At 36.2% G+C, this 17,110-nt stretch overlaps 1 protein-coding gene across 1 annotated transcript in view; it reads right to left on the bottom strand.

The window, feature by feature from the left end:
• Positions 1 to 437: 437 nt before the first annotated feature.
• Positions 438 to 17,110, bottom strand: part of ODAD2 (outer dynein arm docking complex subunit 2) — an 80,036-nt gene continuing 63,363 nt past the window's right edge. Inside the window, exon 19 of the mRNA XM_061996989.1 lies at positions 438 to 557. Coding sequence (XP_061852973.1) covers positions 444 to 557 — 114 coding nt within the window. The 3' untranslated portion in view covers positions 438 to 443. The remainder of the gene's footprint in view (positions 558 to 17,110) is intronic.

The following is a 17,110-nucleotide window of genomic DNA, read 5'->3' as shown; positions in this document are numbered from 1 at the left end:
AAAACATAATGACAAGATGATTGGACAAGTTTAGCATGAAGGGAATTGTTCAAGACATTCGTAAATGACTGCACCACCACACACACGGAGGGAAGTAAAATTTACTGTAGTGTCACAGATAAGAAAAACCATTTATGTCTATGGTGAGTTTTAAATGCAAGCATATTAATTGTAGGCAAGGTCACTGATATATCTTAACTGAAAGTCTTTTGAAAGATGTAATACTACAATACACAAAAAGCTAGATGTATGTCTTATAAAATCTAGGCATGACAAACCAATAATGTGAAAACAAACATAATTTTCCACAGATTTATTTCTGTTATTAAATTATCTGCATATAGAGGAGCTCTGCTATGAAATACAGATCCTAGAAGAAATAATCATGTGCTTAAATGTAGATATATTGCAAACCAACCGTGTTGGTAAAAGCCGCTAAAGCATCAGCCGTACTTTGCTTTTTCTGCTGCTAGAGCCAATCTGCGAATGTTTGCTATGCAACCAGCTGCTGCCTCCTGCAGAGCTTCATCTGTAGAGCCTACCATAGCCAGTAGGAGCTAGCACAAACACAAAAGAGAAACAGAGCAAGAAAAACAAGTGAGTGTGTTATTTTAAAAATAATATTTAAATCATATATAGAAAAATTGCATGAATTTACTCCCAAACAGAACAAAAAGAATACTAAAAACAATACTAAGACAACATTATATATGTATGCATGTATAATTTTGCAGAAATACATATATTAACATACACATAGCTTTTTTATGTTTCTAAAGCTTTATATTTGTTCACACTTGTACCTGTGAATTGACATTTTAATGTCTGTTTTTCTCTTTCTTCTAACATACCTGTCTATTGGTTGCAGCTTGTTTTTTTTCTTGTAAGTAAAAATTGCATATGCTTTATCTGAAATCATGGTTTTGCTCCCAATTTATACCAGTATATTTGTAAATGCTCAAGATTTTTAATAAACAAAGACATGCTTTTTTTTTGTTTTGGCCTTGATCACGAAACTAGATCCATGTGAATGGACTCTTGTGTCCCATGGACTGCAATAGGTTTCTTTATTATCACAGCAGACCACTCACATTAAGCTGCTTGAGGGATACAGATCTGGCCATATCACCCCTAAGCATTTGCATGTAAAAGTGGAAAACAAAAGCTCAAGAAAGGCGCCAAACTTTTGGAGCTGATTCAGCTTTTCAGTCATGTGGAGTAGATCCTTTCCTCTGGAAGCCATTCAATTCTTTTCAATGGAAATTCCCTTGGAGTAAGGGAACACTCACTTCAACACAAGTATGACATAAGACAGGCCTCGATAAAACATTTTTACATATCAGAAAAACATTAATAATGGGTTTGGATCTCACTTCTTCAGTGTGTTGCAAGTCAGTGATGCAACTGTAAATGCAATATATGCTGGAAAACAGAAGACTCTTGCTTAGCTTAAATCAGCTCCACGCAGCCCTCAGATTCCTGAAAATTTGCCAAGCTTAATGTGCGTTCAGGTATTTTGAAGCTCAGACAGCTCTAATTAAAACCTGTATTTTCATTTTGCAATACTTAGGATTCTGTGTTCACCCAAACAATGTTGAGTCAAACCACAGAGAAATCTGTTATCACTCAACTCTGGTGCATATTTTTCATACAGCTAAAATATCACACAAAATTATGAACTGCTAAATATAAAAGCATAAATTGAATGCAGACATCAAATTTGTATGCTACCTTTTTTTAACCTTCCAGCAATCACGAGGCATGGGACACAGCTGCACACATATGGCATTTGCTCAGAGAGATCAAAGCATTTTATATTTGAGGAAGTATTTGTGTTAGCCAAATGGACGAAACAACCATCTTGCCAGTCCCCGTTCACCCTTTGACCTCTACATGTAACTTGTAAGAGAGCCTGTGATAGTCTTGAATTATGTCAAAAAGAGTTTTATGTAAATTAAGCATCAGTGATAAAATTTTCTAGCAATTCTTCTTCCTATAATTTCCATTACTGTAAGCAGATACCTAAATACAAGTAGCTAGATAAGAATTCTTAAAGTATGAACACTTCTGAAAGGACATGCCAGAGTTAAAATGACAACACAAGAAATGATATCAGAAAACTTTATCTTCTTGTACTTCATTTGCATGCAAAAGCTGGGCCGGGGTCAGCAACCAGAGAAGCCAGTGGAAGTTTCAGCCCTGACTTGAACTGGAAGCAAGACAAAGGAGCACATCTCCGTGTAATGATAAAGCTGCTCTACAAAGCACAAAGGCCAGAATGCAAGTTGGATCATGCTTAACTTCTATTTCTTATTAAGATATATTGCTGAACGAAGATCTGTCTTCCTTGCCACCAGATGACTTCACATCAGCTTAAAGTGCTTCTTTGGGTGCCTCACAACTTTATTACATAATTTAGAGAGGAAAAGTGGTATAGATTTTTCATATCCCTGATTCAAAACCAAAAATACCTATACTGATCGTATGGTGACTTTGGCAAAGCCGTAAGTTTTGAATTTAGGGGTGAGGAAGCTGCATGCCTTATGCCTTTTTCACTGCATCTTCACAGATTTAATGCAAGGCTTTTTCAGTGTAGTGAGTGTGGAACTCAATTTTTCACAAGAATTTCAGCATGAGTTATTATCAATCTGTAACAGCAGAAGTTCATCACAATACATTATCCAGTAGAAATATAGCAAAAGGCAAAAACAGACCTGTGCCTTTATCATGACTACATGTTAGGTAGAACTCAATTCTAGGTTATTTATTTCTTCTTTGAGCCACCACTTCTTTCTAGGTTCAGAAGATTTAGGAAAATAGGTATTTTTCTGTGACTTTCCATGGAGAGCTCAATATTAAACAAGGGCAACACCTGTAGGGGAGGGTATGTGCTCTTTGTTGCAGGTGCATTTTTAAAATCAGGGTTAGGTATCGAAGAGCAGCATACTACACAACACTGGTTCAAAGTACCCACAGATGCCTGAAGAATTAGTGTTACTAATGCAACCAACGCAACTGGCAATTTTTATAGAGGTATGAAATACAGAGTTTTTCCTTCTCAGTTTGGGGGATCAAGGATCAGTTGTTCTCTAATATGTTGTTCTTCTAAATCACTTGCTAGTGATCTGTAAGAACTGCCATGTCATACAAAATCCTGCACTACACTATGTCTCAGGATTTTCACGATACAACTTCAAAGAAATATTCTTGGAACCATGGTCCAACACAGTAGCTGTCCCTGAGGACTGAGGATATACAGCAACATTTATCAATTAACCCACTCCTTTTGTGCTAACAAAAAGACAGCTCTGAAGAGAATGTTTTCAAAAATGCAAAATATTTCAATATAAGTAGTAATTCCATATTTAGGAATCTAACTTTGAAGATTTTGAGATAAATCCTGTCTTAAATGAAATCGAATTTTAGTAGGTTTATATATACCAATAAAGTTATTACTTCACTTTCTCACTGCCACTCTTTGGCCCTTTCATTGCTTCAGTTCAACTTACTAACAAATCAGGTCGTCCAATTGAGATATGGAAATATTTTCATAGATAGTATACATAGACTAGACCCACATATTAGATGTATCTGACAAGTCCAAGAAATCATTTTTTTATCCCAATACATCAGTGCTATATAACATATCCCTTTTTTTTGATGCAATGCCCCTGAACTTCATGTATCCCTTCCCTTTACCGTTCAGGTATTGTTTCTGAGACATGTAAATGTTAACAGATGTGAGAAACAGTAAAAAAGCATGTGGTACAAATGCTTCTTTCTGGCACAGAAGAGGCACTTTCCATAGACAGAGAAAGCATTTGCAGCACTATGTAGCCTTCATTTTCTGTTGGCAGGTATCTATATTCCAAGGCTAGAGTCCAACATTTTTTGCACAGTTAGCACGTCATACCAGCAAATAAGCATAAATACAAGCTGTTTGGAGAACATACAGAGCATATGTAGCATTTCTGGATTCCAAAAGCAAGAGTAATGCACAGCCAAATCATTTAAATATTCAGAGCAATTAAGATTTTGCTATTACTATCCCAGCTTTAAAATAGCACAGAATTGTGATACTATATTAGGACTGCACAATCATAGAATAATTCAAAATAGAAAGGATCTCAGGAGGTCTCTAGTCCAATGTCACGCTCAAAGCAGAGTCAGCTACAAGGTTAGATCAGGTTGCTCAGTGTTTTATCCAGCCTAATCTTGAAAACCTCCAAAGACACAGACGACAAAACCTCTTTGGGCAACTTATTGAGGAGTTCAATTGTCATAGACAAAAAGGTTGTCCTTGCATTTGGTTGCTCTTGTTTCAGTTTATGCCTGCTGTCTGTCATCCTCTTGCTAGGCATCACTGTGAATAAGTCTATCTTTTTGATGACCAACTGTTTGGTCTGAAGGTTGACTGTACTGGAAGGTTGCTATTGAGTCAGTCTGAAGCCCTCTCTTCAACAAGCTGAAAAAGCAGAGTTTCCTTAGTTTGTCCTCATAAGGCAAGTGCTCTGACTCTTGACCATCCTAGTGATCCTCTGCTGAATCTGTTATGGTTTATCCATGTCTTCCCTGTACCAGAGGCCAAAGCTGGATGTAGTATTCTAGGTGCGGTCCAATGGAACAATTACATCCCCGAATCTGCTGGCTGTGCTTCTACTCATATAGCCCCTCATTGTGTTTTGCTTGCTTTCAGGACTCATCACTGGCTAGTGTTCTGCTTGCTGTTTACCAAAATCTCCATAGCCTTTACAGTAAAACTGCTTCTCATCAGTCAGTCCTGAGCCTGTATCACTGCAAAGTCAGGTACACGACTTTGAATATTTGCTTGCTGAATTTCACAACACTCCTGTTGGCCCACTCCAGTCCTGATTTAGTATCTGTGAAAGGCAACCCTTCCCTTGACTGTGTCAGAACCATCCTCCCTTGTCCCAAATGCTGATTTAGTATCATGCAAGCTGTATGAGTAAACAGTCCACACTGCCTTCCCTGTGTCACTGAAAAACATGTTAGATGGCATGGATCCCAAGAGAGAGCCCTTTGGCACTGCCCTTGTCACCAGCCTCCAGATAGAGCACAACCCATTAACCTGAGCTGGATCATCCAACCAGTTTTAATTCATTTGGTTGTTCACACATCTAGACTATAATACATTGTAACCCAGACAAAAGAATGCTGTGGGAAACAGTGTTGAAAAGCTTTCTAAATCCTGGGTAAAGAACATGCACTGCTCTCATCTACAGACTTAGAGAGCAATTAGGTTTACCTTTGGTAAATCTAAGTTGAGTATAGCCAGTCAGTCACCTTATTGTGCCCACAAATGTGTTCCAAGGGATCTCCCTCTGTAGAGAGACCAATATGAGGCTGACCAGTCTGTAGTGTCCCAAAGTGGGAAGAGGAATTCTTGCTCTGAACTCATGCTTTGCAAACTCTTATTGTTGGGTCTTATGCTCTCGGGCATACCAGAGGTATAAGAAAATGAGAAAGGCTCTTGTTCCTAAAGGCAATTGTAAGACATAAGGAGACAAGACATATTTGCTTGAACAGTCATTCATTATGAATGATGCCACCTTCCACTGTCTGAAAGCACAGCATCCTTCCATGTAGTATCTTTACCATCACAAAATAACCAATTGAAAAAGTATTACTTCAACAAGCAACAACATAAGATCTTGTAAAAGTGTCACTTCAAAATGTGTACCGATACCTGGATGACTAAGACAGTAATAAAAGTGGTCTAGAAATGTCTTTCTAGAATTCTTAATTTCAACAAAAGAGTAGCACAAGGGTATTTGAAAGCAGAAAGAGTGTAGACAAGTTTTGTACCAACAAACCCTAAATCTGACAAGTTCTCAGATGGGAGTGATGTTCTGTGCACTGGTTACAACAATTTATAAGTACTCACTTTCCTTTAGTTACAGTCACTTCAGCTTCCAGACTCAGAAGCAGGAAGCAAGAAACGTAGGAAGTGATGTTTTCCAAAAGAATTCAGTTTTGCATGTACTAATGTATTAATAAATAAGGGGTTAATCACATGATGCATCTACAGCAAGTTTTCCAAAATAGTGGAAAGTGTTGAACAACGTTACTGTAAAGAGCTTCCCTTGCTCGTATAAAACAGATAAAAGATCAGCTTGTTCAATACTCTGGAGTCCTGTGAACATGAAAGTAAGTAATGAATAAAGAATAACTATTAAAAAAATATTGAATGTCTTTTTTTTCTGATATCTTTAGGTTTTCTGCCCTGTAAAACAATTTTATTCAATTTTTTTCTAATCAGAAGGAAATACGGACAAACTCCTTCAACAGGATTCACACCTATACTGGGAAGCTAGTCAAAGTTCACATAGAGCTTAAAATTCCTGGAACTGAAGACATTTACTTCAATACAACATCTTGTAGATTGACATGGTGTTTCCAGTTGGTGGTAGGACTTGCCTCTTTTTTTCCTTTTTTAAAATTTAGATTTAATATCTGACTTCTTTTACATGCAACATTTCCTAAAGGATGCTGAATTTCCAGCACTATGATTTTCTAAATGTGTAACACTTCTTTTTTCTAAAAAAAGATATTTTTCACATGCTTTTTATAAATCTAACCTAAAAGAAAAAAAAAAAACAAACAAAAAACCTTTAAATAAAAGCATATGGTGGAAGCTTATCCAAGAAAGTATCACTCTAGATTCAGCCAGCATTTTCTAACTTTCAACACCATATTGCACACTGGAAAATATTAAAGCACCTAGTTTGAGTGTTATGTTACACATATTCCTATGAAAATACTGCTCATAAAATTAAATTATAAATAATAAAACATGCTCCACAATCAAAGTGTAATGAAGGTTAAGCTAAGTCATTGTTTCTAAACTAAAATTCAGGCCGATTTCCCGATTTCCTCTTTCAGCTGAGTGAAAGGATAAGACAACATGTATGCACAGCCTCATAAGAAGAAGATGCTCGTTTAAGTTCCCTTTTTTTCTGTTAGTTTTGTTTTTCTTAGGTGGCACAAAGAAGGTATATTTCAGAAGTAAAGCCCTATGTGTTAGTGAACACTCTGAGCTAGCAGACATATAAAATCCAGTACCAATAAATTCCAGTAAAGGCAAAAGATAGGCAGGACAAACATCCACTGTGCTGTTTCCCTCTTGGATAAGGTCTTTCCTCTCTGGGACTATAGTCAGAGCAACCGCAAGTGCAGCGTAGTTGAGCTGAGGAGCCCAGAACTGGACACAGGACTCCAAATGAGGCCTCACCAGGGCAGAGTAGAGGGGGAGAAGAACCTCCCTTGATCTGCTGGCCACACTCTTCTTGATGCATCCCAGGATGCCATTGGCCTTCTTGGCCATGAGGGCACATTGCTGGCTCATGGTTAGTTTATTATCAACCAGGACTCTCAGATTTCTCTGCAGAGCTGCTTTCCAGCAGGTCAATCCCCAGCCTGTACTGGTGCATGGGGTTGTTCCTCCCCAGGTGCAGGATTCTGCAATTGTCCTTGTTGAACCTCATGAGGTTCCTCTCTGCCCAACTCTCAAGCTGGTCTCTGGGCTCTGTCATTCAGCTAGTTCTTGATCCACCTCACTGTCCATTCATCCAACTCACACTGCCTAAGCTTTCTGATGAGGAGTCCTGAAGTCAAGGTAGATGACATCTGCCGCTCTCCCATCACCTAGCTAGCCAGTTATGCTCTCACAGAAGGCTATCAGGTTGGTCAAACAGGATTTCCCCTTGGTGAATCCATGTTGACTTCCCCTGATAACCATCTTTTCCTTCATACATTTATTAATAACATTGAGGATGAGTTGTTCCATCGACTTTCCAGGGATGGAGATGAGGCTCACTGGTCTGTAGTTTCCTGACTTCTCCTTGTATTTTTTTGCAGACTGGAGTGACATTAGTCTTTCTCTAGTCCTCAGGCACCTTGCCTGTCCTCCATGAATGTTTAAAAGTGATGGAGAACGGCTTAGCAACCACATCAGCCAACTCCCTCAGCACTGGTGAATGCATATAAGAACATGTTCTCATGCTCTCTAGTAAGTTTAAATGTTGCATTGCATCACTTTGGGGAAATTCATACAATCTCAATGCCTAAAGAAATACAATGTGGTACACACTTTAACTACACATACATACTTGCCAGTTTTTATATATCTATAAAATGTGAAAAAACCCCTACAGCTTTCTCTCCACCTCACCCGTATTGTCTATTTCTTTAATAATTAGAGAAGGATACCTCCCTTCTGTGCAGATATAATAAACTCTGATTATCAATGATAAAGTGAATGAAATGTTTAACAGTGACATTTAAAATAGCTCAAAACTGTAACCGTGCAGGCTACTTTAAAATAACCTAAGTTTAAAGGTTTTCCCATCTCAGGTTGTTACAGGACTTCAGTGGGATATTTGCAACAATTTCAGATGTTAGTCTGACTGAATACCATGCAAACATACCATGCAAAGGTAATGTAACTAAATAAAACTAATAAAAATTATTTCTAATCTTTCTTAGAAAGGTATGATTATATGTAGCCAATTGGAATCCTTAAAGGCAGATAGTTTGAATCTACATTCAGCTGTAAGAAGTTTGGTACAATATTGAGAAAGAATTCAATCATCATGAACATTCCAATGTACAAAGAGTCTTATGGGATATGAATTTTATCCCACAAAAAGCAAAAGGCAGCTCTGATAATCCAGAAGGGATGGAGCTCAGGGTATTATAGCATATTTTTATTTGAACCACTTTCTCTATTTTATTTTTATTTCATTGTAGTTTTCAAGAGAAGATTAACATATAAAAGGCCTTTGGTGGGATAGATAGAGTGAATATTTTTTTGGTAATATCAATACAGTGATATTTTTTACAAAGCTTTTTTAAGATTCACTAGAAATTAATTTCATTAAGAATAAAACATTCAAAACTTACTATGTGTAGTGAACATTCAGAACAGTAAACTTGTATCTTGGATGTTGCCTTCCTTTTATGATTTGTCTAAATAACAGATCAGGGATTATCCTTCCCTGATATTGCTGCCAGACTGATCAATCTTTCTTTGTCTTTCCTGCTCCTTTTCCATACTTACCTGCTTTTCAATACTTTGCTTTCTTTTTCATTTTACAGAAGTATGACTTTTACCTTGCCTTTCCTTCACAAATATTAGTGAAGATGTAGTATAGGAAATTGAGAAAGAATTGGCAAGTCAGTTTTGCTTTTTCAAACTTATTAACATTACTACCAATATGAATATTATAATTCTGTCTGTCTGTCTATCTCTAGAAGTCAAATGAAAGTTAAGAAGGGGCAGAAAGGAGGATTAAGCTGTCCATTAACCCTCACACACTAAAAGGTTCTGCGTGACTTCCCATCAACACCCTAAAAACATGGTGTGATTTTTTTCCGTTGCTTTGTCTGATATTCCTGAAATGCACTATAACTAGTCCATCTTTGAAGATAACTTTGAACCTCAGAGAGAGCATCGTTTCCAGACTAGTGAGTAATTTTGCAATGTTTATCTCAAGTTGCATCTTATCCTGAGAAGAGGGTACCAAATCTGATGGTGCTAGCATTTTAAAAGTGTGTTACATCTACTGGTATGTGTGAACTGACTTCAAATTATCTTCTATATTGAATTCCAAATACTGATTCTGATCTCTAAATTTAATATGGCTTTAGGTTCAATACTCTAACTGTCTTTCTCCCTATTTATTATCATTAGAATCAAAAACAAGTGAGGTGCTTTTGCTAGTAAAACTTACAAATCAAAGTCTGGGGATAAAAGCAGGGTGTTCTCATTGTAGATCCATATAATAACATTTATTTCCAATAATAAGAAAGGTATTTCAAAGCTGGATTTTTTTTTGTGGCAAGCAAAAAGATTAATCTATAATTTTTTGGGTTTAGATATGTAGGTGTCAACGGTGCATACACTTACATAAACTGGAATATGACTAGTATTGTTCAACTTATAGTCTAGTTTTAGATTAGTAAATGTACTACAAAGTGTTCAATTAGAATACAGCACAAATAAATGCATAGATAGTATGAATACAGCTCAGCTTTGTTCATATAAACATGAAACTCTGAATGTGATGAAGCAAGAAATGAGTCCTGGCTGTTCATGTGTAGTAATCCATGCATAGTCAATATATTCATTCATTGATATCTTTAGATTTAAATATATCAGAGAACTGAATGCATGATATCAGAAAAAAATGAAAGTGAAGATGAACATAGAGTGGAGGTTACTTTTCAAGATTACCTAACTGCTTATTTCTTGTGTTAGAGAAAAATATAAGGAATAAATCGTTTTATACTGAGCAGTCAATTGCCTGTAATCAATCCAAATTTGAGACAAGTGAGCATTTTTTAATAGTCTGATATAGATGCTGCAAATAAACTATATTTATGTATTTAAGTATAATAACATGTAAAAATAGATTATATTATATAAATCACTTATTAATATAATAAAATATATTTACTAGTGCTGGAAATTTATGTGCTCTCCTAAAGTCTGTATTGTGAAAAAACCTTACCATGCACACTTATTGTGACAGATAAATGCTTTGTTTTTTTGGTGATTAAATCATAAAGGATGTTTTGAATTGGCACTCCATCCAGATCTTATTAAACCAAAGTATTTGTGATATGCATATAGTTTTCTAGAATGGAGTTAAATAAAAGAAGCAAAACATCTCCCCAAAACCACTCAAGGATTCACTCTGGCCTCAAATTTTTTGAGTGGCTACTGGATTTTGGAAGCTTTCTGAGATGGGGTATTTTTAAAGACACTGGGCAGCCTGCAAGCAATTAGTAATATCTGCCTGACTGACTTGTGTATGTCAGCCAGGAAATACTAGCAGCCTTGCTCTGCTTCCTTCCCTCTCTAAAGGTGTAATTATGAAGTAGGGAATGAAAAATTGACTAACAGAACTTAAATTTAAAACTTTCCTCTGATTAGAGCAGAAGGCTGTTTGTCAACTTTTTGATTAACTGCTCAGCTTTAATTCCAAACTTCAATTCTGGGAGATGTTTTCAGCTTGTTCGTTTGCTTAGGCTTCTATATTTTGTAAAAAGAAAACGATAGTCGTGCTTGGGCAAGTGAAGGTTATAGCACGTGTACAAAAGCTTTGCTAAAGCTGGTTAGGGCATGCGGGGGAAGATGTGAAAAGTTAATTTTCTAAGCCCATGCAACTGCATGCTTTAATATAGAAAGGAAAAATTCATGTGGGCCTTCTAGCTGAATGCTACCACTGCAAAAGTAAAAAAAAATCATGATTAATATTTTGAATTCAGTGTGGCTGTTACTTTGTGTCTCAGGTAGGATGAAGCATTTGGAAAGGCTGGTTAACTAGCTACCCAGAGTATTAATTCACAACACTATTGCTAGCATATGAACACCATTAACAGCATATTAACACCAGCATCTTAACACCATTAACATAGATGAGCATACCATTAACAACATGCTGGATATTCTTGAGTGAGTATACTTGGAGCACACTGTCACTCAGTTATAACTATGTGGAAGCTGGTATAAAACATAGCACTACTCCTACAGTGGCAATGTATTCTGTTTATCATCAGTTCCCAATTCAGAGAGGCTATTTTTTCATGAAACCAGTGCATCATGTGCTTCAATCATGCTAAAATTAAAGAACTTCATATTCTTTCCTGAATAGCTGCACCTTTATGCAGAATATTGGCATTTATCAAATAGTGTTTTCTCAAAATATGATTCCCTCGTATGCTCATCTAATGCTGAAGAATTAGACAGAGTATCAGTTTCTCCCTCCACTCACCAGGAAGTCCACACAAATTTAAAGATTAATAACTCCTACAACTAACTGCAAATTTTATGAGAATTCTTGGATTATGAGCAGAGCAGAAAGATTAACAGAAAGAGTCTGATCAATCGAAAGATAACCCAAGGTCAAAGTCAGGCCTTCAGGGCATCCTTAGCTGTATGCTACGTTAAAAAATGTTCTGTCCAAATTGTTTGTAAGGACTTTATTGCCTTGTCTAAATATATCTTTTTGGTTCTAACAGATAGTTGCTGGCAGTCCCTTTGCATTGCAGTAGGCAATACTGTCCAGTGTAGTAAATCCAATGCTTTTGTGAAAGGTAAAAACTTTGCATTGGGCTGTGATGTACTTGTACAGGAGATCTGATGTCCATGGGTCAGTATTATGAATTGCAGTTTGTAACTCACTTCTAGTTTCTACTACTATGAAAAACTTTATTGTCAGCAAAATTTGCAACCTCACCATTCACCACTCATTTATGAAACTGAATGGTAGGATACCTTGGCTGCAAAACTTGACCCTAATTCCTACACTTTGATTCCTCATTTTTATCCATTTTATCCTTTCTAGAAATTTGCCTTCTCGTTGCACAGCAATTTAACTTCTTTTAAGAGATTTTAGTGAAGAGTATTGCTGCATCCTCTCTTAAATTCCAAGCATCGTCAATTTAGCACTTCCAAATGGCAACAGATTCATTGCACATGAATAGACTATACAACTGAACAAAAAGACAAAATGCTTTGAGAATAAAAAAACTAAAAAAAATTCTCTATACAGTGAATGTCCAACAAGTCCAGCACTAAAGTACGAAGGATCTTTATATACACACATTCCACTGGTCTAGAATGCCTCTGGAGCCCAGCAATTAATTAAAAAATATATAAATTTATATCATTATAAAATATCACACTCTTTGGAATTCTGCAAAGGAGCTAATCCAGTCTTGTGACTGTTGGATTTGTGCAGATTGCATAGGTACAATGTACAGGGATAAAAAAATAGCGAATAAACCTGGATTCAGCCCACATACTCACAGTCAGACAATAGGCAAGAACTGGTGAAAGACAAGACCTCCAGAGAGCAATTCTGATTTTAGGTGTTCAAAATACCTTTTGGAGACTTTTAACCTTTCTGTATTGCCACAGAGTCCTAAACTATGTATCTTAGCCTGACCCCGGTCTTTGGAACTGTCATAACTGTATGGCAGTATGGAAGCAACTTTATGAGTGCCTACTTTTGTAATCCTGTATCATGGAGAGGGTTGGTTTTTTTCATTTTTATTTATATGTTCAACACAACTGCAATGAATTGAGTAGGTAAAATCTAAAATCACTTTCTATGTAGCTTTGGAGTATCCTCAGATTCAAAGATAACATACAGTTTGCAGTGTATCAGATCCCTTTGGTAATTAAAAAACATTATTGGTTAATAGTCTCTTACTTTGCCATTATTTTTTTTCTTCAAAACTTCCAGACATTAAAAATTAAAAGGAACTATGGCAAAAAATCATGCACTGAGTAGCAGATGTTAAATACAGCCAGGTATTATCCTTAGAGGTAAATGCAAAATGAAATAAAATGTACAATAAAATAAATTGTATGGACTTTCACATATAGTCTAGGAAAAGACACATTTTAGCTTTTATATACAATTGATTGTTCTATAGTAACAATTGAGATCATTAGCAACTCGTAATCTGACTCTGCTCTCACTGAAGTCAGGACAGAATTCTCATCAGGCTCATGCCGCTTGGCAGCCTCATCAGGTCTGTAGACTTTATGCCAAAGTACAGAAAACTGACCAGGAACATTAACACTAGAGCCCATCTCATAATCTGCACACTGCAAATGAACTTTTCCTTAGCATTTTCACCTTGCAAGTTCCAGCAGTAAGATGTGCTACATTACTTAAAAGATACCACAGAACGCCCTTTGAAACAGCAACATAAAAGAGATTACGTTGTCTAGGGCTTGAAGCCAATTGGAGCTGAGTGATTGATTCTACAGGAAGAAGAAAAAAAGAAGTTGATGACAACAATGAATGCATAATTCAATACATTAAAGACTCCTGAGTGACAATTCAGCCTCTATTTATAGATATGTATACATATGTATATGTAAGTGTGTGCATATATATGTATATTGTTGTTGGTATTTCTTATGTTAATTTTATTTGAATAGCCCCTTACATACAAGGAAACTATTTTTGGTCAGCTGAATGCCAAATATAATTACCTGGCATTCTGCCCTTGTGCATGAAGCCCAGTGTCTCTCAATTAAGAAAACTAATTTTAATATCCGATAACTTAGCTAGGATGTTATTCCCTAACCAAAAATATTTCAATTTTCTTCTTTCTTATTTTTGCCAAATTAGAAACATTTCACATAGTCACAAGGATTAGACCGGTGCAGAGAGCTAAACAATTGCAAGAAGCTGCTCTGTGTATTTCTGTGGTTTGGAAATAGGGCCAAGTCGGAAGGAAAAGACATTCTCTGCATTTTCTAAAGCAAGATAAATACAGAAAAGAAATATAGATGAAAGATGGAACTGCTATCTATGGACTCTGCCAGATTCCTTGGCTTTTTGGCACACCTAATTGAAGCTGGCAGACTTAGCCAGTAGCAATCTTTTCCATTAAAAGGAGCAGCATATATTTTGGTTTAACATATTTTGTTTGTGCATTTTTAAGCTTCAAAAATGTCTATTTAAATTTTTTTTTAATGATTCCTTCTGCACAGTTGGCTGCAATTGCACTTGAAGCGGCTCATTTATCACTAAAAGAGCTGCAGGGCACAGCTACTGTTAAACAGCTCCAACAAATCTACAGCTTAGTGGGACAAGCTTCTTTTTATAAGACTAAAAGATGTTTAAAATGTGCCAAGAGGAGCTTTATGCCAGCCTCTAGGTTTGTTATCCAAATGCTACTAAATTAGAGGTCTTCTGAAGCACAGAGTTTGGGCAAAGATAAGGTGATCTCCCTGAGGCTGCGGTTCCCATCCAGGATCAGACAGATTTTAACAGAGCACTTGCTACGTATCGTAAACTTCAGAAATGTGAAATTTTGAAAAAGAATCTAAAGTCTGAGGCTTAATCTATGCTGAAGCCAAATGTCATTACCTTTGGCAATGGTGCAAGAGCAAAATATTTTACATGTAAATACCCCTAGTTTATGAATGGTGAAATTTTGTTTATTACAAAGGTAAAGGCTTACTGGTTTCTCTTTCCTGGAGCTGAAACTGTAAGGAAAATGTTCATACCTGGCAGTTAGTAAAAAAGAAATTGCAGTGATGCAGCATTGTCAGTTTTATTAATGTTTCTGAAATGAAACAAAATGTGACAGTATTTGAATTAGTTTATGAAACCTCTTATGTCTAAAATTTGAAGATGTGATGTGATCGATACTTTTCTGGGTGAAGGCCCTGGGCATATTTCTGTAGACTGCAGACATGCAGAAATTTTGCCACCTAGTGCCATCTTTCTTGAGGTCCAAGAACTGTAACAATTAATTTATAAAAAGCAACAGTCATCAGCTTGGAGTATATGCCAAACATTCTGTGTCTCCAGCCTGAACTGTGGAGCCTGAATAGAGCTAACCATGACAGTTAAAAAGTGAGTTCTTCTAAACTGAAAATGTAAATATGTTAAATGTGCAAGTACATGCTATTGTAACCTGATATTATTGTGCAGATATTATATGAAGTATTTTAGACTGATTTATAAAGATCTTATATTAAACCTTGCTTAATAACTTAAAACTATATTGTATTCAATGTCTCTCCAAAGGCCCCCGAAACAGCTAATCCCATAGCCAAATACTTTTGATTACATTTACAAATACTACAAACCCAGTGCTGTTGTATTTCATTTTCTAAACTTCAGATACATGTTTTACGGCAAAAAGTGGGTTTCAGAATGTCTTCAGTAGAAATCACTAGCAATTGTCTTCCATATTTTGCAGTTCATATCTATTTATTTCACAAAGATGGTCTTATGAAACTCTTGACACATAAAAGGGTTAGCCAAAACTTCTTATAGGGATTTGTGACAATAGCAAATAACAGCCAATATTCTTCACAATAAAATGCACAAAATGTATTTTTTAATATGGTCATTATAAAAAAGTATCAAATAATTCCACATATTAAAACTAGATTTGACAGTAACTTGCATAAATCAGGGTTAAACTAACTGGGTTTATATCTTCAATTATTACAAGGAAATGGAAGAGTTTACGTGTGAAAAATCTTTCTGCAACTAAGAGCAAAGAGCACAAATACCTCTTATTAATTCATCATTGAATTCAGAAGATACATTGTGGCCGTTACTCTTTCTTGGGAAAAAAAAAGAATAGTAAAAAATACTAACAATCTGAAATACACACACACTCCTCCCTCCCCTGTGCACCTCTCAAGGCTATGGTCTGATGAAAACACCAGAACAAAACTGATGGATTAATTTAAAAATATATATATTCAAAATATTATACAAGTCAAGTCCTGTTCTTGGGAACAACAGTCTCTGCTTTGCCTACCTTATTGGTACCAAGCACTTGAAATTAGGATTTCACCATCCCTGGTGATGTTCCTCTAAGCTGCAGTATCATACATGTAATAACAGAAGATTAAGCTAACAAGACAAATCTTAGGCTATGAATAAGGTGTAAATGTTTTTATGGGGAAGGTATTTAACTACTGGAACAAGTTATGATGGCTCTAGTGGACTTTCCATTGCTGGAATTTTTAAAGTAAAGAGTAAGTGTTTTTCTAAAAGATATACTCTGTTCCAAACAGAAATAAGTTGAAGCAATGTCTCTGGTTTGTATGAGCAAGGCTAGCCAGACTAGATCATTAAATGATCCCTTCTAGTCTTAAATTGTATGTACCTATGATTATTTAATGTGAGAATAGTGTCCAGTTTACTGGACTATAATCTTATTTAGGCTTTTTAAGTATTGTCACATTACCTTTCTTCAAGCCCTGCAACTTCCCATGTGCTGCAAGGTCGTTGAAAATCAGCATTCAGGAGGACATGAATTGAAATTAATCTGTCTGAAACTTAGCTGTTCTGTCAGAGCTATTCACCTAGGTCCTTTCTCAGTGGGGAAAACTAGGTACTTCACAAGTCTGTTCCTTCAGATATCTTTGGCATCTATTTTCAGCTAGAACAAATCTGCAGGTGCCTCTCTCTCCTTCTGTTGCCTACAGGAGGTGTCTTGGCTTAGACTACTTTAAACTCCATAACAAAAAGTGGCCTAAGTTAGATGAAAGGAATCCATCCTTAATACTCCAAAGATCTTTTTAAGAATCCTT

Source organism: Colius striatus, chromosome 5 (genome assembly GCF_028858725.1).
Source record: "Colius striatus isolate bColStr4 chromosome 5, bColStr4.1.hap1, whole genome shotgun sequence".
In the NCBI taxonomy this organism is placed as follows: domain Eukaryota; kingdom Metazoa; phylum Chordata; class Aves; order Coliiformes; family Coliidae; genus Colius; species Colius striatus.
Note: the sequence above shows the minus strand (reverse complement) of the source record. Positions and strands in the feature narration are given on the sequence as shown.